At 46.3% G+C, this 25,951-nt stretch overlaps 2 protein-coding genes across 8 annotated transcripts in view; one reads left to right on the forward strand and one right to left on the reverse strand.

The window, feature by feature from the left end:
- Positions 1-10,317, forward strand: part of BAZ2A (bromodomain adjacent to zinc finger domain 2A) — a 66,296-nt gene extending 55,979 nt beyond the window's left edge. For all 6 annotated transcript variants that reach the window (XM_035103552.2, XM_060272033.1, XM_035103528.2 and 3 more), the window contains one exon: positions 958-10,317. In XM_035103552.2, the coding sequence (XP_034959443.2) occupies positions 958-1,126 (169 nt within the window). In that variant the 3' untranslated portion in view covers positions 1,127-10,317. The remainder of the gene's footprint in view (positions 1-957) is intronic.
- Positions 10,318-10,324: 7 nt separating this feature from the next.
- Positions 10,325-25,951, reverse strand: part of RBMS2 (RNA binding motif single stranded interacting protein 2) — a 78,443-nt gene continuing 62,816 nt past the window's right edge. For both annotated transcript variants that reach the window (XM_035103592.2, XM_060272034.1), the window contains exons 6-14: positions 25,726-25,805; positions 25,391-25,500; positions 24,317-24,363; positions 24,026-24,119; positions 23,067-23,117; positions 21,597-21,707; positions 21,416-21,493; positions 17,698-17,784; positions 10,325-17,468 (exon numbers count right to left, since the gene is read on the reverse strand). In XM_035103592.2, the coding sequence (XP_034959483.1) occupies positions 17,704-17,784; positions 21,416-21,493; positions 21,597-21,707; positions 23,067-23,117; positions 24,026-24,119; positions 24,317-24,363; positions 25,391-25,500; positions 25,726-25,805 (652 nt within the window). In that variant the 3' untranslated portion in view covers positions 10,325-17,468; positions 17,698-17,703. The remainder of the gene's footprint in view (positions 17,469-17,697; positions 17,785-21,415; positions 21,494-21,596; positions 21,708-23,066; positions 23,118-24,025; positions 24,120-24,316; positions 24,364-25,390; positions 25,501-25,725; positions 25,806-25,951) is intronic.

Genomic DNA, 25,951 nt, shown 5'->3' on the forward strand with positions numbered 1-25,951 from the left:
TATACTTGCCAACTTGGAGATCACTTCCTACATATGATGAGCTGGACTCTTGCTCATGAAAGCTTACACCACAAATAAATTTGTGTTGGTTCTTAAGATGCCACAAGATCTTTCCTTTCTATTTCTTACAGTGTAAATTAAGGTCTCAGACTTGAGAAACCTTCCTGTAAATTAGCCTGTCGCTAGCTGCTCAAGCTCAGCAGCTGCCTCCCTTTCCTAATGACACCTGCAGATGGTGGTAGCCTAAGCAAGGGAAAGACTGGTGGAATTGTCCCAAGTGTATACATGCCATGCTGCCGTCCTGTAGGGAGTCATTTCTACAGTTGACAGGTCCCAAATCCAAATTATGCCATAGCCTACTGCTGTTTAAAAAGAAGTCGGTGCAGTGTAGTGTTGGACTGGAGCCTGGGAGACCAGGTGTCAAATCATAGAATTGTACAGTTGGATAGGACCCTTGACCCTAGACCAACCCCCTGCAGTGCATGCAGGAATATGCAGCTGTCCCATACAAGGATTGAACCTGCAACCTTGACGTTATCAGCACTGCGCTCTAACCAACTGAACTATTCAGTGCCGATTCAAAAAGCACGATCCCCACTAAGTTATGAAGCTCACTAGGTGACTTAGAACTAGACCCTACCTCACAGGGTTGTTGTCGAGGTAGAACGGAAAAGGTGCACCACTTGGAGGAAAGGTGTTGTATGAATGAAATAACATGATGATAATCTGCCCATGCATTCTAGCCATTGAGAAAGAAACAAAGGAAGGGGAGGGGAGAGCTTGAGAGGAGGGTGATTCACAGTAACTAAGAGCTGGCTAAAGCAGTGTACATTGAGGCTGTCCTCACCACCGAGGGGTAGGATTGTGGTGTTGCAGGGCGCCTGCAGTTTCTGCCTGAGTGCTGGACTTCTTAGCTGCTTCCAGGAAGCTGACGGCTGCTCTCTTTGTCCTCCGCAGGTACACAAGTTGTGAAGAGTTTGCTGCTGATGCTGCCCTGGTGTTCGACAACTGCCGGACCTTTAATGAGGATGAGTCCGAGGTGGGCAAGGCAGGGCTGACCATGCGCCAGTTTTTTGAGAGCCGGTGGGAGGAGTTTTATCAGGGAAAACAGGAGACAAACCCATGAAGCTGGCAGAATGGGGAGAGATGAGAGGAGCCAAAGGTGAAGCCCTCCCATTTCAAAACCATGTGCTGCACACTGTCTCTTCTGGAGCTCATCTTGCTACCTGCTGATTAATGTTTCCCCCTCTCACAATGATTGGACTTGGATTGGCATTTAACAATGGGGCGGCTTTACTCACAGCCTGGATCCTCAGAAGCCCCCCACCCCTCACTTCTTCGCTCTAAACAACACAAACTCTCTGAACTGTGTAAGCCAAAAAAAAAGTTTCCTTTTTTTCAAATGGAGAAACAACCACCCACAACCCCAGCTTAGCTGGGGCTATTTAATAATAGCAATAGTTCTTAGTGAATGTGTAAGAACACTTTTTTCTGTGCAGTGTCAGTACCATGCATTAATGGCCAGTAACGTGAACGTTAAGTTTTTCTTTTTTAGAGTCGCGTTGAAAATGTATAAAGCAGATCACTCCTGCCTCTGGGAATGACAACCTTGATGACACTGAAACATGCTGCTTCTACTCCCCACCCCACCCCACCCCTTTGCCCTCTCCAACTCTGTCTCAACCGGCCTCTTCTCACAACCACTGTAGCTGTGGACAGTTCCTTCCCCCAGTTTCCAATTATCTTTCTGAAACCAAGGGTATATGGCTTAGAGCTGGTGTTCATCTGGAGGAGTTGGGATGTCGAGGTACTTTTGCCCATGTGAATGCAAGATGTACTCCCTTCTGAAAGGTCTCACCCCTGTGAGCCACATTCTCTTGGTTCAACTAAGATGTGCTGCTTCCAGAGGGGTGGTCATAGCTTGAGCTCTTCATATGAAAATGGGGTCTTGCATTCCTATATTTGGTTAATCTACATCACCCCCCCTTTGCTCAATATTGGTTTATTCCAGATTTAGTTTCTAAGGGAGTTGAACAAAATGGGAATAATCCAGAACGAGTGTGTACCAAGAAGACAATATCAACCAGTTATCAACCCCCTCATGCAAACCACAGTTTAGCTGGATGAACCTTCCTACTTGCCTCTTCCCCACCCCTGATTCCACAGGGATCACTTCAGCAGGGGCAGCTCATGAGTCCATTGCAGTGCCCAAGTCTCAGCTGCAAGAATACAGCTCTTTCTCCCCTCTTAGTTGTGGGTAACATTGCTGGATTGTATCATTAGGCTTCAAGGGACCAAAGTAAAGTAGCTTGCAGGAGTGGGGTTGCATTTTGGGAGGAAGGATTTTTTGATGCTTCCTTCCAGCTCTTCAGAAGATCATGTCATGGGATTCTGGCCTTATTGAGTGTTGTCCCCACCCTGTCCCGTCCCCCAACTCTGCCCCAGCGTTATTCCTCAGGGATGGCTACTGTCTACAAAGTTTGATCTGCAATCTATCTGTACGTTTGGTAGGATTGTTGTTTCCTGCCTTGAAACACCGTTCCCAATCTATCGTAGGTATTTCCTCCTTGAGACAGATGTGGGATTAAGCCCATGAGAAGGGAGGGGAAACTGCCACCATTTCATCTTCCTCCATGTTAGGTTCCTGTCTCCTGACCATATTTTTAACCTATGGGGTCTAAATTGTGCTGCCTCCTTTGGTTACCTTGACTGAGATTCAGTCTAGAAGGGCAGGTTTGGACATTACATGCAAGTGAATAGAGAGTAGTCATTTGTGTGTCTCCTCAAGGTGCATGCCGCTGTGGAGGGCATATGCAAGTGCTTGCTGGAAGCATGAAAGGAAGAAGCTCATGCTTCCACCAAGTTTGGCCTTTGCAGAATGTCCACAGCTGCCCTCAATCTAAAGATCTGGAATTCATAGGTATTTCCTTTCAGCTTTTGTCTACATTTTCTATATAGTATTTTACCTTAGATCGCCCCATGTAAACATTCTTAACATTTTAGCCTTTTTTCTAAACCCTTTTTGAACTGGATTCTGATTGTTTTCAGAGGAGAAATAATCGTGGTTCCATTCATCGTTATTTTTGCCACGTGGGCAAGAGTAGCCTGTTTCATTGAACCATCATTAACTCCAGTGCCAGAACCACCAAAACCAGAATTTGTTTTGAAGCTGCCCGAGCAGGTATAGAGCGGTCTGTAGAGGGTCCCACCCCCAGACCCTGTTCCATTGAAGCAATGGATTGCTCCAGCTCGGGGAAATGATTTAACAACCTGCACAATCCACCGAGAACAGCTCTTGCACAAGCTTCCATGGAGATGAATGTGCAGGTGTGGGATTCTTTGCTATCCAACGTATGCAGGAGACATTCTGGTGGATTGTTGCCATATTAAAGCATGAGAAGGAGCCTGATGCAAATAAGCAGTTGTGATACTTTCTGTATTTGGGTTTCTGGTGTTAAGCACTAGGCAGATTCAAATATTTGTGGCTGAAGTCAGGTGATCTCATGTTCAATCCTTCCCGCTCTCACTTTGTGCTTGTTGGAGTAAGAGAGGGAATGCGGTTTTAACAAAATCTTTAAAAATACATATTTAGGTCTCTAGCCCTTTTTTTAAAAAAAACAATACCCCAAACAATCCACAAGGCAGTTGTTAACAAGCATAATTGGTCATCTTGTTTCTTGCAATTCAGCAACTCTCCATCAATCACCCCCCTCGTGGTGCACGGATGCCTACTAGCAATCTGTATTCGAAGTAATAACCTGGTCCCAGAGCACCCACCTCATGCTGTTGCTGAGCAATGGTTTCTAAGGAGACTGCTGTCTGGGAAACAGATTCACCCAACCCGTATTGTATTCAGGAGTCATAGGCTTATATCCTAGTCCACCCCAGCTGCCTCTGTCCTAGAACAGGGGCGTTGCTGACGTTGGTTTTTCTCCAGTCTGTTTCAGGATGCTGGTCCAGTATTCTTTGCCGTGGTGCAGGTGCATATGAGGCATATAGGAGAGATAAAAGAGGAAGCAACTTGTTTCTTTCACTTTTCTTCCACCACCCAGGTGGATCGGAGTGGTAGGAAGGCCATCTCCTGTAACCTTAACTCCCTAGCTGCTTTTCATACCCAGCCTAGCTCCTCAAACCATTGTAAATTACGGGTATCACTTAGGGGCAGATAAACGGCTGGCAGGGTCCCATCAGGAGATGGCTTTCCTCCCGCATTTCCACCTGTGCTACAATTGAATGAGGGGTGTGTGTGCGTTTGTGTTTTCCCCCTACCCGCGTCGACCAATCCAGTTGCAAGAGCACTGATGTAAGTAAAATGCAGCCACAGGTGATGTAAGCCTGGAGACTGAAACCTCCCTTACTGTGCTTCCTCTACCCCAACCTCACTCCCTACCCCCAGTTGTTTTCAACAAAACGTAGCCTTTTTCTATCAAATAACCTCAAACTTTATTTTATTTTAAATTTTGGGATTTTTGTTTTGTTTTGTTTTTGCTTTTAAAATAAAGAGGTAGATTTGAAGTCTATTTGAAACTGACTTTATATTATGCATAAATATTTATATTTTATCTAAACTTGTGCTGTAACAGCTTTTTTGGTGGTTTTTTTTTAAAGTAATGTTTTTTTCCTGATCTGTTGGGATTTTTTTCTCAGCTATGAGAAAGCTCTAGAGAGTTTGGAAGTGTTAATTGTTGGGCTTTTGTTTTGTTATGTTATGGAAATGTTAAAATTTTTAGATTCAAACCCTCACACCTTAAAAGAATAAATCCAGGTTTGTCCTAATCTTGATCTTCATTAGGGGAGTCGGTGTATAAAATACCTTGTTGTTTTTTGAAAGTTACATGCATTTTTTCCCCAACTGGATTTTGAGAATTGCAACTAGAATAATTGGCCTTATCATCCAACTACTGGCTTTTTCTTCCCCCTTCATCTTGATTTGATATCAGAAAGGAACCAACCAACCCAACATCCTGTGAGATGCTCTGAACAGCAGGAAGAGGGGCATCACACTTTTTCTATGAATAACCAAATGTGTTTGTTTTAGTGAATTTTTGATAATGTACAGTTTTTTGTGAATTTAAATTGATTTCTTTCTATATTTTTAGGACCAACCTCATTTTTAATAAGGTTTAAAAGGAAGAAAAAAAATCTAGAATTCCTGTTTGTTTCCTTGTGATGTTTCCACAAGTACAGATGTTAGAGTGCTTGTCAAGTTTCAAAGAATAAACAAAAAAACAACCCACGTTTGATAGAGAAGAATGTGCTTGAGAATGTTGTCTTTTTCTCGGGGCGGGAGGGGACGGGCGTTGCTCTGCTACAAGCTGAACATTAACCACTCTAGACATGAACTTGTTCCCCCTCCTGCTCTTTGGCAACCTGCCTCAGTACCCTCTTAAAATGTGGGCCAGGCTGTGTACAGTGGTACCTCGGTTTATGAACACAATTGGTTCCGGAAGTCTGTTCATAAACTGAAGCGAACTTTCCCATTGAAAGTAATGGAAAGTGAATTAATCCGTTCCAGACGGTCCGCGGAGTAAGCGTTCATAAACTGAAGCAAACTTTCCCATTGAAAGTAATGGAAAGTGGATTAATCCGTTCCAGACGGGTCCGCGGAGTACTTAAACTGAAGCGTTCATAAACTGAAGCATGGGTGTAATTGGTTCCGGAAGTCTGTTCATAAACTGAAGCAAACTTTCCCATTGAAAGTAATGGAAAATGAATTAATCCGTTCCAGATGGGTCCGCAGCGTTCATAAACCGAAAATTCATAAACCGAGGTGTTCATAAACCGAGGTTCCACTGTATATGCAATGGGTGCCAGAAAGCTTGAAGATGCATCATTTTTTTAAAACAACACACACGCTTAATGTTGAAGTAGAAGCTGGGAAGGTGCATCTGTAGTCTATGATTTCATTGTGATACTGCAGAATTTAGGGAGGATGGTGAGTGGCGGACCAGTCCCTTCCAAATTGCATGATCCGTACAGGTGAGGTCATTGAATGTTTCATGACATTGGTATCCCTGTTCTACAAGTTGGGTTTTTTTATGTTTATACAGGCCAGCTGTGTTTTGCGTGCCTGGGTAGCTCAGTTGGTTAGAGCACGATGCTGACAATGCCAAGGTTGCAGGTTCAATCCCCATATGGGACAGCTGCATATTCCTGCATGGACTAGATGATTATCAGGGTCTCTTCCAACTCTAGAATTCTGTGACCTGTGATTTCTAAAGAGGACGCCATCTCCACCTTGAGTGTACGTATAGCTTAAATTAGAGCTGTGTGGATCCTACATGGTGGAGGAAGGCCCAGTCTCTACAACTGGAATCCAGCCCAGACTTACCTACTTTTAATTTAATTTGGCATTTGAGGTGGAAAACCCCAAAAGGCCAGCCAGGCCTCTCCAGCCGTGGTGGAGAGAAACATTTCCATCATGATAGCAGGCAACATTTCATGGAGGCTTTTGAAATTTGATGCTTTAGGGCAGTGGCATTTTGATGAGGCTTGGATGCAGTGAACTATCCCAGCAACATCTTGCAGAGTAGTTTTCAGAAATCTTAAATTCTGTGGGTTTGAATGGCACCCAAAGTCCCATAGCCTGAGCCTCTCTTTACCTCCATGGTAAGGCAGTTGATACTCCACTAGTGTGTATAGAAAATGGTAAAATGAACATACAGAAAAAGTTCAGTAACCCCCACAGTATGGAAAGTAAATTGCAATTTTGTTTGTAGCTTGCAGAAAGATCGGTTATTCATTAGTGCCAAGTAGAAGTTGTGTAAGAGACCAACTGCAAGGGAGATCTTGCAATGTAAGACCTGGTATGCACCTCCCACTTTAAAATAACACCTGACCGCCCCCCCCCCTTTTGCAATCTTAAGAAGCTGAGATGAATACCTTTTAACAGTTGGCTGGGCTACAGAATACAGTGGTACCTCTACTTACGAATGTTTCTACTTACAAATGGAGCTCCGTCCGCCATCTTGGATGCGGTTTAGATAGGATGTTTTCTACTTACGAATTTTTAGATAGGGTTGCTTCGACTTACGAATTTTTTCTCCCAATGCATTCCTATGGGATTCGACTTACAAATTTTTTTGACTTACGAATATGCGTTCGGAACGCATTAAATTCGTACGTAGAGGTACCACTGTAATTGGTATGAGCTTTTGTGTGCATGCACACTTCTTCAGATAAGTGTGCATGCACACGAAAGTTCATACCAGTGACAAACTTATTCGGTCTCTAAGGTGCTACTGGAAGGAATTTTTCTATTCCATAATAATACGGTAGTTATTATAATCAAAATATTATTTATACCCCACCCATCTAACTGGGTTGCCATCTTGGATGCGGTTTAGATAGGATTTTTTCTACTTACGAATTTTTAGATAGGGTTGCTTCGACTTACGAATTTTTTCTCCCAATGCATTCCTATGGGATTCGACTTACAATTTTTTTTCTACTTATAAATGTGCGTTCGGAAGACATTTAATTCGTAAGTAGAGGTACCACTGTATTGTGTTGGATGCAGACATCAGCTTCTAGGTAAACCAAAACTTCTCACACAACCATTTCTTAGATTGTGGATTAGTCCTCAATTCCAAGTTAGGGGGAAACAGCCTTCGCAGCATGCATACATTTCAAGGGGTGGGGCAGCCTTTTTACTGCTCTTTAACATGAACCTCTTGTGCATAATAGAATTCAATTATGTTGCAACTCTTGACTTTCCAATGCTCAACCATTTCAGGGAATCTTGCTATCTACATTGCCAAGGTGTTCTAGAGCAGATTGCCAGTTTACAGGAGACCTGGCCCTCCGATATGCCCCATACATTTCAGAGTATATCTAGAATACATCTGATGACTGCAAATAGCCGCCCCCAGGGAAAAGTGATTGAATTTATTAGGTACTCTTCATTGGTAGCAATCCCGCTACTAGTGAAAGGATCAGTAGAGCTGGTGAAGTTATCTGCCAGCAACACTGGCCCATCATCCTTAACCTTGTCCCCAAGAAATTTCCACAGAACCTCGAGAGTTTCCTGGAACATAGTTTGAAAATCATAATACAGTAATGACATATTTTGTCTTAAATTGCTTTAATAGGGAGAGAATGACCAGCATCTCCTTTAAAATGCTTAATGATGATGAGCTAAAAGTAACTATCTTTCCAAGAAGCAGTCAAGCCACGTTTTTTTGTCACCTTTTATTTAAAAACAAAAATTTGTTCAAAATGAGACCAGTCAGAGCTCCACAGAGGGAAAGGTGTACAGGGGTTGAGAGAGAGAAACAGGCCTGGCTGTAGCATGGAAGATACAAAACTATAGAAACTTCTCAATTAAAAAAAACTTGTACAAATAGTCCTAAGTATATAAATAAAACTAGCCGGTAAAATGAACTGAGACTGTGGTTGCGGGCGGGCCAAGAACTCTCACTGTGTCTGTGGCAAATGGAAGCACAGAAGAGTTGCCTTTTGAGAGTTCCTGGGAGCTTTGAAATGACTTCGAGTCAGAAACAGGGCAGAGGCATCGCTCAGAGTGCCAAATGCATGTTTACAGGAGACTCATTTACATCCATGGCAAGCATGTGGTGGTGGTGTTTTTTAAAGCGACAATTTAGCTGTTATGTTCCAATGTTATGATGACGGACTTGGGTGTTAAAAAACACACTAGCCTGTAGCCTGCTGTAGACATGAACCAGCATGAGATGGGTATTTCTTAAGAGTAGGTGCCTATTGCTATCTTCTTTAAAGGCCATTTGCTACAGGGCAAGGCATTAGTGCAACCATCTGAACCACCAAGGGCGTATTGCTCCAGAGGAAAGTGCCGACAAGCTATAAATTTTGTCCCAAGGTATGGGGTGGATTGGGCCTTGCGTTAGCTCAAAGCAGAGCTTGAATCCCCACCAGAGCTTCCTCCTAGAGATGGGAAGGCAAAGCTGAAGAACATCAAGTGCTCTGCAATCAAGAAAACCCTTTCTTTAAAAAATAAAATGTTATCCTGGTGCGATCCTAGCGAGTAAAGTATTTCGAGGAAACACTTGTTACTGACCCTCTCCTTTTTTTTGCCACTCAGAATGTTAGTAGCATAAACTGTATTAGCTCCCGGACAGACAAAAAGTGAGATTTCTGGAAGACAAAACATTGACTTTTCTCCTTTTGCCCAACTCAGAAACAATCACCAACAGCTCTAGGGGTACTGCCTCTGACAGAGGAAATACATGGCAAAAACGGAAGCAGGAGCCCACAGCACAACCTTGTGCCCTGCTGGAATAGAATTGGTTTGGAATACTATCTGCTTTATTAGCGAGCCTGTTTGGTATTGCCTCCACCCCACTGCCTACTTTGATGGTGCTGGGTACGTGTGTGTTTTGAGCTGAGGTATTGGTATTTGTCAAGAGCATCACTTCCTTCTGGATAGAACAGGCTCCCCAAAGAGCCAACAGCTGCTGTTTGACAGCCATTAGCTCGGAAGTGTCTTGGCTGTGCAATCACTTTTGGGCAGCTTAGAGCAGCCATCCTGTATCATAGACAAATACATCCAGCTCCCTATCCTCTACAATGAGCCAGTTCTAGAAATTCTAGCAGCACAGCAATACCAAAAGTACTCTAAAAGTACTCTACCAAAAGTACCCACCAAATTTCGTTGACCTCTGCTCATTTTGATTCTGGCCCAAGGCAAAAAGTTCATTCCCTCAAGTATCTTTTGCTAACGGGATCGTTGCTAGTTCAGTTTGGCGGTTTGCAGTCACCTCGACACCCCGAGATTTAACATTCAGAAATATGTGTCGATGGTTAAGGTGGAGCTGCATAACCTGGGGGTCAGTGATTTCCTTTCTCTTACGGAAACCAAATTCCTGCAAACTCAGTATTTAGCTAGAGCCAGAGTATGGAGTCTGAGAGCCTGTTCACGGCAGGCTGGTTTAAAGGCAAGATCCCTTGTGCTGTACCTTTTGACCGTTCAACTGTTCCCAGGGGGTCCAAATAAATCCACTGTTTTGCTTCAGCGAGCTCTCTTAAAAATAAAAAAGGCTGTTTTGAAAACCAACAATGGTTTATACCATTCCTGGACTTCACTTCTAGGTGGAAACTGTGCAGCTATTCATCACTTGTATTCACTTACGAATTCTTGGCGTGCTTGGGGGTCTCACATTGAGGTCACAAAACTGTGCCCTACCTGTGGATCAAAGATTTCTGCTCAAGTTCAAAGAAACGAACTAACGCAGCGTCAACACACTTTACAAAGGAAATTTTTAAAAAGCAAAATGTGGTACATCTTAACAAAACTCTCCAGTAATTAGCAGCAACACGGGGGTTATTAATCTTTTTTCTTTTGTTAAAAAAAGAAACATTTCTCTTCCACCCACCCCCTAGAAACAAAGCAGAGGAGCCCAGAGGGTTTTCTAAGGGTGAGGTGGGGGAACTTGCCCCCCCTGGAGAAGGTGCAGTTTGCCGGTTCAGGATGTACAAATGAACTGCAAGTACATGTGAGGTAGATGTGTAGCTAAAAATGACAAAAAAACTGGAACTGGTGAGCATAAAAATGAAGGGGCGTTCTGAACCGGGTTTCTTTTAATTTGCTCCCCCAAATAGCACCAATAACTTCCAAGGAGGACGGGGTTTTGATGCAAGCATGGAATCGGCAGGCAAAGAGTTTTGGAGGTGGAGCTTGGTTTTTTTTAATAATAATAAAAAGATACCAGCATTTAGGAGAGACAAAGGTTTTGAGGCTCATCTACAGTCTACTAGGTCTCTGAGGCAGCCAGCTGCTTCCTCCTCCTCTTCCAGCATGGTGGGAAGGCTGGGTGGGGCAAGCATGATGCAGGAGATGAGAACAAGAGGGGGTGGGTGGGTGGGCTGGTTTGTGCAGAGGGAAGCTGGGCCAGAGAAGAGCACAGAGGCTTTGTTGGGCATAGAGTGGGACAAGGCTGCAAGGTCCTTTCATTCACAAAGTGGAGAAGGAGCAGATCAGGAAAGGCCTTAACTAGACTGGAAATTTAAAGTGCAGGGACTGGTTCCCCCCACTGGCAGAATGGGATAGGGGAAATCAAGGCACAAGATTAAAAGAAAAATCTAGCAGCTCAGAGGTCCATGCTCCTAGGTCCCAGGGTTTTTGCTCTTTTTTTTGGCCTCCGGTCCCTATGCTACGCACACATGCTCGCAAATCATGCTTTTGCGCAGTGGTCGACTCCCAGAGTGTAGGAAGGAGCAATGAGGATGTGAGCGGAAAGCTTTGCTCATCGTCTCCCATGAGAAAGCTGCAGCTCGGGTTCAAAGCAAAGGTGCTGCACGAAAGCAGCCAGGAGTCTCCCTGCCAGTTCGGTCAGAGGGGGGATGAATGGTGCCATTCGATGTATGGCCTCTGCAGCCCGCGGAGGATATTCTCAGATGTTTCTCCTAACTGCCAACCCTCCTTCCAGACCTGGGATGATGGGGGTCAAAGGGGAATACATGGCCCCAAATGCCATGTGCTGCTCAGGAAAAGAAAAGCTAGGGAGTGCTTTAGTGAAGGCAGGGGGAGTGAGAACAGGGCTTAAGACCATGGGTAAGCTTTGCAATGGTGAAGTGTAGGGTCTCTATCTGGGCCCACAGCACACAATCTCTCATGTCTGTGCATGTCCACCTTTCCCCCACTTCAATCTTACTTTCTCTCACGCTGCATTAGCATCCAGCCGTACGCATACCCTAATTCTTCCCTTACACCCTATCCTTTCTCCTTACCCACCCAGCCCTGGCCACAATCTCTCCCTTGCCCTCACTACCCACACCCTCAGACTCCCTTCCTCTCGCGTTCTTGTTTATTTGCTGTTGTTAAACCAGTCCTTGCTTCCTTCCTGCATGGGACCGGGCCTTAATAGACAGCTGCATCTGGCTTAAGACTCTGCTCAGGTAGAAAACGCACTCCATTTTTGTTCTCTCTTTTAAAAAACGCAGTGGCACCAGGTTAGCCCTAGGAGACCTTGTTTATATCTTTGGCAAACAGAAAAGAAAAATGGGGCAAAGAAGAGGTAGGGACACCAGCATGAACGCTTAGGTCGAGGCTGCTCCTGTCTGTCCTCTGCCGGGTTTCGACATGCACAAATACATCTCCAGTCCCAAAGGCTGCCTTGATGCAAAATGGCACCCAAACCCTTCCCTTCCTTTGCGTTCCCTCCTCTCGTCCCATTTCCACCAAGAGCTACCTCCTAGTCCAAATGAGAGAGCGGCTGACCAGTAAGCAAGCTTGCTCTGGGGGTGGGGGGGCTAGAATAGAGGGAGCTCTTAAACACACCGGAGGAGAAAGCAAATGAAACAAGTCTGCAGAACAACTTTTTTAAACAGGCCGAGGATGAGAAGGATGCCTGGGTAACAGCTAAGCAATTTGCCCCAATCCAGAAAACTGGGGCAGTGGGTTAGGATGGCTCGTACGCACAGAATCCTGCACTCAAACCTGGATGGAAGAGATTCGTAGGGGGTTGCCAAGTGTGTTGCTGCATGGCATCTGTTTAGTTTTGTGCTGCTGGCTGCGCAGGGCAGCTCCTCTTGAACAAATGCAGAGAGACTTTCCAGCAAATAGATTGGAGTCCCTAGCATAAGACGGATACGGTCTGTGAAATGCTGACCCTATAGTAAAGCCAAGTCTTTCAGGGCAGCGAGAGAGATGAAGGAACGCAGAAGTAAAATGCAACTAGCCTAGGAAAACATTGCAACGTAGCTACTGCCGAGATGGACGTCAACCTCAGTTTTGGGAAATGAAACTTATTTAATAATATAGCTGCGTGCCAGCCATGAAACACAGGCACACACATTGAAAAGACCATTCCCACAACTTTCCAAAATACACTCCTTTCTGAACTGGGATTTAATCCCCAAAAGATTCGTAATCCACTAAATCTGTGACGTGCACAGCAACCCCACTAGGAAGGCGAAAGACTGCAGACCCAGGTTTGAAAGCAGAAATTATTTCATGGAGGGTGATGCACAGTCACTCTGAAACCAGCACAGAAGTATTTGTATCCATGATACCGAGAATTCCTTGCCTCCAAACCAGCTCTTGTTCTAGACACTAGTCACAAATGACAAATGGGCAGTTTCAGGTGCATATGCATTCCAGTAAGACCCAGATAAATATTGCATCCAGATGTACATCTAGATTAATATCTGCAACTGCATCCCTACGCACTTCACAATGCTGTCAGACTTTGCTGTGTTCCTTATTTCCCTAAACAGAATCTTATGCATCTTGACTTACTGAATTCATGGGACCTAGAGGATTGAACCTTTGGCTACAACTAACTTTTGCTGGACGGAGTTTATTTCTTTGTTTTATATTTTGCTAGCACTGCAGAGGTGGAACCAGAGCAGGGTCATAATCGAAACTGAATTAAGCTGAAAAAAGGGATAGTGGGAATCCCATACAGACATCATGTTTTGAGTGGGGTTTGTTTTCCTTAACCATGGTTTAAGTGTTACTTTACATATGAATGCCTAAACCATGGTTAAATGTTCCTTCTGCACTGACCAAGCCATGGTTAAGACAGTTTCTCCATCCTTCGGCCTGCAAGATGGCAAGCAGATCTTGCTGGTGTTTTATTATATACATGCCCTCCAGGGGCAGGTTAACAGAAGCTGACCATGGTTTCAGTATATTCTGAAATACTAATCAGAGGCGGCGGCAAGCCATGGTTAATGTGAACCATGTTTAATGTGAACCATGTTTGCACTGAACCATTGTTACAATTTAGTTCTAAGGACATGCTTTTGAAGAAGACCAAGGCTTTTCCATGGCCATCTTACCTACATGGGTTGAATAAATCACATCCTTGGCCACCAGCATCGAATGTCTATATCTAGTGTATTTCAAGCTTTGCTAATTTATCTGAGTTTATCCATTCAAACTTTGTTATCAGAAGCCTTATATAAAACGGTGATTAAAATAACCAATATAGGAGGGGAACATAATTTCATGCTCACATACTTAATTAGTTCTTGGTATGCAATAAATCAGACGTAAATCTAAGAGAAGGCTCAATATACTGTTTTCACAAATCTCCATGCTCCTTTTTTCTCTTCTTTCAAAACCTGGGATTCTCTAAGCAGTTACGTACTACCATATGCCTGAAATACCAACACATCTGATCATGTTGGACAAGCAGAACCCGCAAGGAAATTATCCTGCGCAAGTTGCATTAAAATTAACGGCAGTGGCAGAAGTGCTCCTGTGAAGCTTCTAGCCATGTCTATCCAAACAAAACTTCCTAATGGATTGGTGTGATCAAGAGGGATTGCAAAGCGGACTCAGCCGAAAACATGGAAAGTGGCTTCTGATGCTGTGCAATGTATTTTTTTATATTTTTTGTGGCAGTGCGGTTGGGATATCAGGAAATCTGGTGCGAGAATGGAAATGTTTGTGCAGACCAAAAGTATTATTTGGGTTGCTGTCCAGATTTGGAGCACACTAGAAAACCAATTCATTTAGCCTGAATCTGTTTACAGCCTGATCCTAAGGAACTGCTGTGGACGGCACAGGTTGGGTGTGTCATGTGCTAAACCGAAACTACGTTTTTGAATGCTGTGGTGTGCGGGCACCCAAGTGAAGTAAAGACTGAGTTGGGGGGGGGGGGAGAGACAACCAGCTCTCATTTTCTGGAAACTGCCACTTGGAAAACAGGATGATGATGTGCGTAGGGGGAGTTGTTCTGCACCCATATATCTCTGGTGCCCTTTTGGCCCTTTTAGTGAAATATTGTGACAGGCAAGGTTCAACAGAAACACCTTTTGCTGATTAATTTTGGCCTAAATCTCTACTCAGTCGGCTGTTAGGCCTCACCCTGCAGAAGTCAGTCTAGCCGCTGCCGAAAAGCTTGCAGCGATGAAGGTGAGCGGGGGGCCCTATGGCCAAATGAAGGCACTTCAGTTTAGCTCAGCACCTTGGGGTAAATCGTCAGCTTAATTTGATTCAGTCTAAGCTCCAGGCCAGGGAAGGGGCACAAAAACAGCATTCTGGGAATCGACTGATGTTACAAGCAGGGATTCCAGTTGCTTACACCGAGAACCCCTCCCTTGCCAATATCTGAGGTATTAAATGGGGGTGCCTCAGTCCTGCGTTGCCACCAATTAAGGGTGCAAATTGGGGTGTGTGTGTGTGTGTGTGTGTGTGGCTGAGGACAGACAACAAAGAAGCACGCAAGGAGCTATGCAAGGTGGGGGGGGGGTAATGAACCTTTATCTTTCCAAAACCTCAAACACTCCTGTTAGGGAGGAAAAACCTGATCCCACTTAACAGTCAGGACAAAGTAGAAATCCTTTAAAAAGGAAAGAAAATACAAATGTCCTGAGAAATGCAAAATTAAAACCCAAACCAAAAAAGCCCAGTTCTGCAGGGATACCTTCTTCCCAATGCCATCCTACATGTACCACACACACACACACACACACACACACACACACACACACTTCCACGCTCTCAATCCCTGGCTCACATGACACCCGTATGGCCTCTGCAATTAGTCCTCCCTGATTGTCAGCTGCATAAGAGCTATTTCATCAAAGGTATGAGTTGGGCATCAAGAAAGGAGGAGGGGGAAAGGCTTCTCATGATCACATCTAGAGGGGGGTGGGTGGGAAGCAACGTCTAAAAACAAGGTGAAAAGGGTCAGCTTCATGCCAGCCGGGCTGATTTTATGGTGGAAGAGAGGATAAGTCTTTTAGCACCATCTGGTTGGGAGAAAGCGGGATTTTTTTTGGGGGGGGGGAGGGATAAAACGGAGAGAAAACATGCAGAGGTGTCTAAAGCACTTGGTACCTTCGAGAGGCTCTCCAGGGAAACGCGCTGTAGGAAGGGCCGGATTATTGCACATAGTCTCCTGCTATTGCGAATCTGGGGAGCCAGCAACCAAGGGCTTGTTTGGGTGAGGGGGTGAGGAAGGGAAACGTGCATAGTAACTAGGATATCCGTTTCGAGGTGGGGGGGTGGGGAACTCAGCCACCCCCTGCAAGGTGCTAGACGCTCCCTGTTTTGTGTGTGGGTTTTTTGTTTTGTTTTTAAAGCAACCGGAACAGACCTCCCCACCCCACCCCCAAATCCCCGCCAGCTGGAAGCATCGGCCTCTGCGCCCCCAACTGGTTTGCCAAGAAAAAAGAGACACTCTGTGCACCTGGGTTTGACAGGCATGCAGGAGTCGGGGAGGGGGGGGGGCATACGGCAGCACAGTCCGGACCGCAGGCAGCAGAAGGCACTGTGTGTGTGTGTGTCCCAAGGGTCGGGTCGGGAGATGGGGCAGGAGAGGGCAGGAGGGCGAAGCTCTGTTGCTGGCAATGCGTCCATTCAGTGTCCAAGAGTCCAGAAGCGACGACACACCACGGGGCAGCAGGTTCCTCAATCAGTTTATTGTTCCCCTGATCCAGAGCAGGGCGGGCGAGGGGGGAAGTCCGTGTGAAAGCAAAGAAGGGTCTGCGCAGAAGCTCAAAACAGAGTCCAAAGCAATCCAGTAAGAACCGGTCCCATCGGACGGGGTAGAGGGCAGAAATCGAAGTCTGGAGCAAACTTTGTTTCTTTCCTTCCTTCTTTCTTTCTCTCTCTCTCTCTCTCAGCTGGGGCAGAACTTTTGCCCCCCCGCAAAATAGTCCGTTCATCAAAAGCCACCAGCCACTTCATCTCCCTCCAACTTGACAAGTTATTATGCAAGCCCCTCTTGCTGCCGTCAAAAGTTCATATTTTTTTTGTAGTTTTCATTTTTTTGTAGGTTTTTTTTTGTAGGTTTCCTTTTTTGTTTTTTTGTAAATTTGTCTTTTTTAGAAAAAAAAATTCCCTCTTGAAATAATAAAATAATCCTTTCAAAGCAAAATTCCCACCCCTCCCCACTCCCACCCCCAAGGAAGAAGAAAAGAAGTCTGCATTGATTTTTTTTTTCCTAACAGCTGCGAGGTGGGGCTTTCTCAGAGCATTTTTTTTTCTTATAAAACAACAAAAAAAATATTCAAACACTTTTGCATATTTGTCCTTTAAAAAATCTTTTAAATGACCAAAGAAAATAAAACAAAACAAATTCAAAGGAGCAAAAAAATTCCTCCCAGAGTTGGAGAGCCATCTTTCCAAAAAAGAGAGCGAGGAAAAAAATAACAATAGCAATTGTTCTTCTCTGGGGAATTTTGTGGCATCCAAAGCGTTTGACTTTGCTGTTAACAAGAAAATTAACGCGCAAACACACGCACACGCACACACAAAAAATGTTTTCCTTGTATTAAAATAGTCCTTAGTCCATCTGTACATCTAAGGGTCGGGGGGCCATATCCTTTCCACCCCCACACTAACCTCCTTTGGTTCCTCGGTGTCAAAAGTCTATTGCGGTTATATCCTTTTTTTAAAAAAACAAACAAAAACAAAAACAACCTTTTTTCTTTGCAGGAAAAAAAATGGTTCCATCTTCTAAACGCAGCACAAATTAAACAAAAATAAAAGTTGTCTCCCTCGAAGTGATTGCTCAGAGCTGAGCTGCTCAATGGTGCTAGAAGGATGGAAAATGGAGGTAATTACGAGGGCGGGTGTTATCCTGAGTAGGCCTACTGCGCTTGTGGCCCCAGGGTAAAGTTGAAGTGGTCCAGCCTCTGGCACCATCCCCAGCCCTCCTGGAACTGGCTGATAACCAAGCCTTAGACGGATGTTGCTTTTGCCCTCTGGGAGAGATGGAGCTGTCCTTCCACTCCCTACACAATGCCTCCCCACTTCCCCCTTACCTGTTGTTACTTGTTGTACTGGTACGAGTAGGCAGCATGATCCGATGGGGACTCCACTGTCACATGGCTCTGCTGGCCACTGTTCTCCTGTGACAAAACACCATTAGGGGAATTGGGGTGGGAGACGTTTCTTCCCGAACCTATCAGGTCCACCAAGTTAAGCAAGGCCAAGTTGGATCTGCACGGGTGTGTTGGGACTAATGTGCACAGTGACTCATCTCTGGTAGGTCTTGCCCCCATGAAGCAGCTGGGGAGACTGAAGGTCCGCACCTCCCCACAGTCCCCTCCTCTCCAGAGTTTCCCCCCAAGCAATCTGAGACTGTGCCTGCATGAAGCGAACTTCTCCTCTGCCCTCTTCATGCCTCTCCTAGTTCTGGGAGACCAGCGGGGAGAGGAGCTCATTGCAGCAAAAGCTGGAGACCCCATGGCTCTTCACTAGCCTGTCTCATCTTTGCCTCTTGGCTTCCCTCCCCTCCTGCTTCAGCTTCTGCCTCTGATTCTGGACTTCTCTCGGCCACAGAGCCCTGTTACCTCTTCAGTTGCCCACACCTCCTCCTCCCAGTCTTGTCCTTCTGACAACTCATTGTTGTCCCACCACCAATTCCCAGGCTCTGAGCCTTCTTCCCTTGGGGGTTCCCCAGCTGGTGCCTCTCACCATTCCTCTGCGTCCAAACAGCTTGTGACAATCTCTTAGCATAGGCCTTGCTCCCCACCCCATCCCCCTCGCTTCTCTTATTGTGTTTTTCGGTGACTCTCTCTAATTTGCCTCCTCGTGGCACACACACACACACAGGAGTTTGCTGCTAAGGTGTGTAAGCAGGGAAATGTGAAACCGCCTCTGTTGCTTGGCAAGAGAGGGTTAAACAGCCCTTTGGCCAGGCCTCCACTTGCATGGAAATGAGTCAGTGGGCCGAGGTGATCTTGCTGCCCCCTCCAGTCCTTACTCAGTACAAAGATGATCCTTGTTAAACATTCGTTGGGAACCAAAGTCCTACACCAACTTAAAATGGTTCAGTAGAACCATACTTTATATCTCCTAAAGCCAGAGGGCAGAGGAAGATGGTTTCACAAAGGTCCAAACAGGCCAGACCATTTTGGCAGTGGGATTAGGAACTAGGGTAGTTTTATTTCTCACGCGTGCAAACATTGCCTTTGAACACGTTACTTGGGGTCTAGGCCTGGGCTGTGTACACACCATAATTTAAAGCACACAAACACACACACACACACAGTCCTGGGAATTGCAGTTTGTTAAGGTTGCTGAAATGGTAGCTTTGTGCAGATCCTCAGCTTGTTTCAGAAGGGGGTGCTTAAATGTGCCTTAAACTTATGGTGTAAAAGGTAAAGGTAAAGGGACCCCTGACCATTAGGTCCAGTCGTGACCGACTCTGGGGTTGCGCACTCATCTCGCATTATTGGCCGAGGGAGCCGGCGTATAGCTTCCAGGTCATGTGGCCAGCATGACAAAGCCGCTTCTGGCAAACCAGAGCAGCACACGGAAATGCCGTTTACCTTCCCGCTGTAGCGGTTCCTATTTATCTACTTGCACTTTGACGTGCTTTCGAACTGCTAGGTTGGCAGGAGCTGGGACCAAGCAACGGGAGCTCACCCCGTCACAGGGATTCGAACCGCCGACCTTCTGATCAGCAAGCCCTAGGCTCAGTGGTTTAACAACAGCGCCACCTGGGTCCCATGTATAAACTTATGGTGTATACAGCGTTATTTTTCTAGAAAAGGGATTCCAAAGCTCGCAATGAACTTCTCTCTTGTTCTGTTAGAATGGCAATGGCATCCACCTGACAGGGGCCGGAACTGAGTTCCTGCAAGTTCTGGCTGGAAAAAAAGCCCTGGGTGTGTATACATACTGGATTCCTCCCTCCCTCCCTCCCACTTGCCTGTTTTAAACACACAAATGCGGGGAAAAAGCTTATCGCTGCAATATAAAGAATCTCTGCACAAACAGGTGCCTCACCCCTACAGCTGTTCTTAGGCCAAGATAGCATGGCCACTATAATCCACGCTCTGATGATCTCAGGATTGGATTACTGCACTGTGTTGTAAGCAACCCAGGAGCAGAAACTAGTGTCGAATGCTGCAGCTCGGTTACTTTATGGCAGGGGCGGGGAACCCCGTTTTGGTTGGTGGGCTGGATGCAATTGTGGCCAACCTTTCATGAACCACATTTGACGGCAGGGCTGCCAATCACATGACCTCACACGACATCAGGTGGACCCAACCCCTTGTCCAAACAGCACGTCTCGTATTTGGTGCCGCTAAACGCAAGCAGCACCAGTAAAGGGGCAACCAGGAGCCTGCGCTCCCAACTGTTCCCTTTGCGAGCATGTCTTGCACTCAGCAGCCTTTAAATTTGGCAATGGATGCTAGTGGGTTCCTGTGTGGATCCAACCCCAGCAGCACAGCTTGCCCCACATATAACGGTGGCTTATGCCAGCCACACTTGTGAAGGCACGATCAGGAACACACTCTAAGGCTCTCAGTTGTTCTTTGCAGCTGCAGCTTCATCTGGTGAGTGACAGGTGTGTGCCTGGATGGGGGATCACAACTTCGTGGGCGCAAATTAAGAGTCCTGGTAGGGTCAGAGGTTTGCCATGCCTGCTGTATGATGTCCCAAAGTGGAATCTTTCAGGAGCGGCCCTGGTTCCTGGGACTGATTTAAAGTTTTGACATTAGTTGTCTAAAGATGCAAACAGCCTAGGACCCAAATACGTGGCAGACAGCCTCTCCCAGTACATACGATCTGGGTTATAAATGAGTGGGGAGACCCTGCTGGTGATGTCTGTTATAGGCTCCCAGAACAAAGCCACCACAGCAATTACAGAACTCCTTTCCCATTAGAGAGATGACTGGCCAGTATTGCCTTTAGTCATCTTTTGAAAGCACTTTTTTCTCCCCCATCCTGGTTTCTGGAAGAAAGTGACCGAGTGTGCTGCATTCAACTTCTTCCAAAATATTCAGAATTGACTGTGATGGTGCCTGCTGTAGAATACTTTGTCCAGTTGTATCTTGGAAGTCGAACGGAATCCGTTCCGGAAGTCCGTTCAACTTCCAAAACCTTCGGAAACCAAAGTGCGGCTTCTGATTGGCTGCAGGCAGCTCCTGCAACCAATCAGAAGCCGCGGAAGCCCCATCAGACATTTGTGTTCCAAAGAACGTTCGCAAACCGGAATGATCACTTCCGGGTTTTGATGGTTCGGGAGCCGATTTGTGTGGTAGCCAAGGTGTTCAAGATCCAAGGTACGACTGTACTATGTATTTAGTAGTACAGTGGTACCTCGACATCCGAATGATTCGACTTCCGAAGTTGACAACCCCGGAAGTCTTTTCGCCCTGCGCGCGCGTTCTGCGCTTGCTCAAAGCGGCGCGCGTGGTCGTCGCATGCGCAGAAGCACGAAATCACGCTTCGCGCCTGCGCAGAAGCGGCGCTTCAACCACCGAAGACTTCGACTTACGAAGATGGCCGCAGAGCGGGTCGTCTTCGTAAGTCGAGGTACCACTGTATAGTATTTTGTGTAGGATTCTGCCCTGCAATTGTCAGATGAAGAACGGTCTAGAAATAACGTTTATAATAATGATCAGTAATAATAAAGCAGTTCCCAGCTGTGGTGTGTGTGTGTGTGTGTGTGTGTGTGTGTGTGTCTTATATTGGTGCCTAGCATGCACCCTCAACTTAGGGAGAAATAACAAAAGGGCCTCTTACCTCAACTGCAACACTAGAGGAAGGCACAGGTGTGTACTGGGGGATGTAGGCTCCTTGCATAGCTGCTGCTGGCATGTACTGGTGGGACGGAGGGAGAGGAGACGTCAAAGAGGCACAGGGACGAGGGCAAAAGCCCCTCTGAGAAGGGGGAAGGCTAGAGGAGGTGGAAGAAGACTCTTACCGTGCCAGCACTGCTGAGGGACAAGTGGCCCAGCTGCTGAGTTAGGGGCCCCATCATGGAAGTGGGCTGGATGGAAATCGCGTGGTCCATGGTAGGTGTCAGCACTGTGCCCTGCTTGGCAACAATGACAAGGGGGGGGGGGTAAAGAAAAAAAATTGTGGGAATAAGGTGATGGAGAGAGGGAAGTGTCCATAAAGGGCCTGGAATAACTCATGGCAGAGGAGACACTGGCAGCAGTTAAAGGTGGGGCTCTATGCGGGGCTACCCTTGAAGGTGACCCGGAAACTACAACTCATCCAGAATGCGGCAGCTAGACTGGTGACTGGAAGCGGCCGCCGAGACTACATAACACCGGTCTTGAAAGACCTACATTGGCTCCCAGTACGTTTCCGAGCACAATTCAAAGTGTTGGTGCTGCTGACCTTTAAAGCCCTAAATGGCCTCGGCCTGGTAGACCTGAAGGAGCGTCTCCACCCCCATCATTCAGCCCGGACACTGAGGTCCAGCTCCGAGGGCCTTCTGGCAGTTCCCTCACTGGGACAAGTGAGGTTACAGGGAACCAGGCAGAGGGCCTTCTCAGTAGTGGCGCCCGCCCTGGGGAAAGCACTCCTGTTAGATGTCAAGGAAATAAACGACTACAGTGGAACCTCGGTTTACGAACGCAATCCGTTCCACAGAGGCGTTCGTAAACGGTGGCATTCGCTCCCTGAAGGTGCGCTTCTGCGCGTGCGCAAAGCGCCAATAGAGCGCTTCTGCACATGCGCGAGCTGCACAGAAGCGATTTGCGCAACCGACGCTGCGGAACCCGGATGTAAACACTTCCGGGTCAGCAGCGTTCGTAAACGGAGGCGTTCATAAACAGAGGTAGGTGTAAACCAAGGTTCCACTGTATCTGACTTTTAGGAGACATCTGAAGGCAGCCCTGTTTAGGGAAGTTTTGAATGTTTCATGTTTTATGATGTTTTTAATATTCTGTTGGGAGCTGCCCAGAGTAGGGAAACCCAGCTAGATGGGCGGGATATAAAATTATTATTATTATTATTATTATTATTATTATTATTATTATTATTATTACAAAGGAAGAAGCCTCTGTGATGTAAAATAATTAGGTGGCGTATGCTGGCTGTAAGTTTTCTCTACATTCATCATGGTACCCTCAGCTTTCTGGGTGCAGAGGATACCTAGTCAGCCTTGGGGAAAGGAGGTGTCGTCTAATATCCTGGACCATAACTGGACAAGGTTCTCAAGCTTTATGTTGCTCTCTCATGTGATGCTTAGATGACTTCTTGCCTCTCCTGCATTTGCAAAATACAAACTTCACATACGTTTGATTTTAAACTGGCTCTTCTGCTCTGCATTCTGCATCAAAATAAATTTATGTTCCAAACAAAAAGGGTGTTACTTGCAAAAAAAAAAAAAGCCCTTAGACAAGAACTCCAGGTGGATATTATGGGAGGAAGGGGGTCTCACCGTGGGCGGCATGAGGTATGACTGATGGTGCATCCATGACGGGCTGTGAACCTAGAGAGAGTAATAGAAGTAGATAGTTATCAGTAACACATTTCACTTAATACCCATACCATCTCAGGACTATTTAATTGCTCATCTTCTAACATTGTGTATGCCATCAAATGCCAACAGTGCCCTTCAGCTCTCTATACAGTATTGGACAAACAGGCCAAACCCTACGCCAAAGGATAAATGGACATAAATCTGACATCAGGAACCATAAGACTGAAAAACCAGTAGGAGAACACTTCAATCTCCCAGGACATTCTATACAAGATCTCAAAGCAGCTGTTTTATTACAGAAAAATTTCAGGAACAGACTGGAAAGAGAAGTTGCTCAATTGGAACTCATTACCAAGCTTAAAACCATGGAGCCACCTGGGATGAATAAAGACATAGGATTCTTATCTCATTATGCATGATCAAGCTTTCTTTAGCGCCTCAGCCCTTGCTTTTCCCCCGCAGGACCAATTGCAGCCATCAGCAGTTGTTAACAGCCATCTACAGGTTTACCACTCCCATCAGCCCATCACCCATTCCCATCACCCCCACCCCCTGAATATACTTAAGGGTTTGGTGGATTCTGTTTCAGTGTATCTGACGAAGTGTGCATGCACACGAAAGCTCATACCAAAATAAAAACTTAGTTGGTCTTTGAGGTGCTACTGAAGGAATTTTTTTATTTTACATTTCACTTAGTAATTCTTGAAAAAGGTCTTAAAAGTCGGCCAGTCTTATTATCCCTATATCACTGATAGAGAAAGGGCTGAGAGATAAGTGGCTGAGATGAGATTTGAAGCAAAGGCTTCCAGATTTGCAGCTCACACCCCTATGCACCAAACGGATCTATGACAGTAAAGGTTTAAATCAAGGCCTGTGCTGATCACATCCAAAGCTGGAGATAAGAGAGAGAGAAGTACCTGGTAGGAAGAAACAGGTGACGGGAGATAAGGAGAGAGCGCAGTCTGGGCAATCATCCTGTTAGGGGCCAGGCTGTAGGGTGTTGTGTAGAACCTGCAGAGGGTATGAGGAGAAATTGTTAAAGCACTTCGTACAGCTTCAGAGGAGGCTGAATGTCCAGCCCTTCCCATAGCCTCACACACATGCAGATCTTATTCTGCCAGGTCTCCTCGAAGGCTATGACCAGATCCCCTACCAAACTATTTCTTGGTTACAATGCGAAGAAACAGGGAAAGAAACAGAAGACATACCCATTTTGTAGCGCCGTTGTGGGGTCATAGGTCAAGGTCATCCCACCCTGCATGGAAATATTAAGACAGTTCATACGTGGCTCCTCCCATTCTCCTGACCCACTAAGATCCCAGCTCAACCAATCAGCAACTGCTTCTGTGCCTTCCTAGGGGCAGGTTGCAAGCCCTGATGATGCCACCTCAAGTAGACTCACAGGCAAACTCCTGCAGCCAGCCAGGGCCCTAAAAGCAGGGGCGGGGAAACTTCTCTGTCCAGTGTGCCAGATCCTAATCTCCCCAACCCGTGGCAGGCCAAATTGGGCAGGTGGGTGTCCCCCTGTCAATTACCGGGCGTCCTAGTAGTAATGTCCACCAATTCTGCACTTTGAAGCCCCAATTGTCGGGACTTCAAAGCACAGCACAGGGCTGTTTGAAAGCCCTTTGTAAGCAGTGTGGTGATACTCCTTAAACCTCCAAAAATTGAAGACTTAAAGAGTTCGTGAAGGGCTTTCATACAGCCCAGCACTGCCTATTTGGTTTCTGGACGTTCAAAGAGCAGTACTGGGAAGGAGGAGCGGTTTCCACTGAATGGAAACAGCTTTACCTTCCTTAATCAAAGCACACTCTCATGATCAACTGATGGGGCTGGGAGCGCACTTTGCTCCATCAAAGGAACAAAATGAGCTCACTTTAAGCTCTGAATTGAAGTTCCACTCTTACCTGCCCCACAGCTGACGTCATGTATTATCTCAGGTGTAGGGCAGGTGGGCGTGGCTTCCAAAAAATGGGGAGCCCTGGCAGGCCATGTTCGGCCTGTGGACTAGAGGTTCCTCACCCCTGCCCTAAAGAGAATGTCTAATCCCCAAGCCTGCACAACCTATGGCCAGCCCACTAAACCAAAGGCCATCCACCAGCCGCACGAAATAGCCAGCCAGGAGTGTGACAATCACTCTGTTTTTGCAGTTTCACACATGCAGCAAAATGTTCAAACGAGAGGGTTGTTGAGCTTCAGACTGACTGCCGCATGTGGCTAATGGGCTGGTCTCTGACTGTTGTAGCCTTCCCCCCCCCATTCACTGCTGCCCCCTCCCTTACCGTGTCATTCTCCCGTGGCCAAGCTCGCCCGTTCTGTACGTATTTGCCCTGATTCTGGCGCTTCTTCTGGCCGCCATCAGCAAATTTGCAAAGCAATGGATCTGGAGGTGCTGCAAAGTGAAAGGAGCATTTTGTGAGGGGGAATCACAACATGCAGTTTCCCAACTGCACTGCAAAACAATACAGCATCGGAAAAGCTTTATCGCTTGACTCTGCAGAAAATGGCTCAGAATTCTTCCTTACTGTTCCTCACAAGCGCAGTCCACACACCCTCCTGAGATAGCTGCCAGGATCCCACCCCCCACTCAACCCTCATAGCCAAGGGTGCTTCTTACCTGGGACCCCTGGAGGTGTTTTGATATATTTGCCATTGAAATGCGTGATGATAGCTTCACACTTTTCTGTAGACTCCATCCTGGGGGAAGAAGCGGAAAAGAAACAATTGGTGATGCTGGGCTGGGGAGGGTGTCAATCTAAGCAGAGGGGCCACACCTATTGCAAAATTATAGCCTGCTCTGGGTCATGCTGAGATTCCTACAGACGTGAAGCAACAGTGGCATA

This window comes from Zootoca vivipara, chromosome 2 (assembly GCF_963506605.1).
Source record: "Zootoca vivipara chromosome 2, rZooViv1.1, whole genome shotgun sequence".
In the NCBI taxonomy this organism is placed as follows: Eukaryota; Metazoa; Chordata; class Lepidosauria; order Squamata; family Lacertidae; genus Zootoca; species Zootoca vivipara.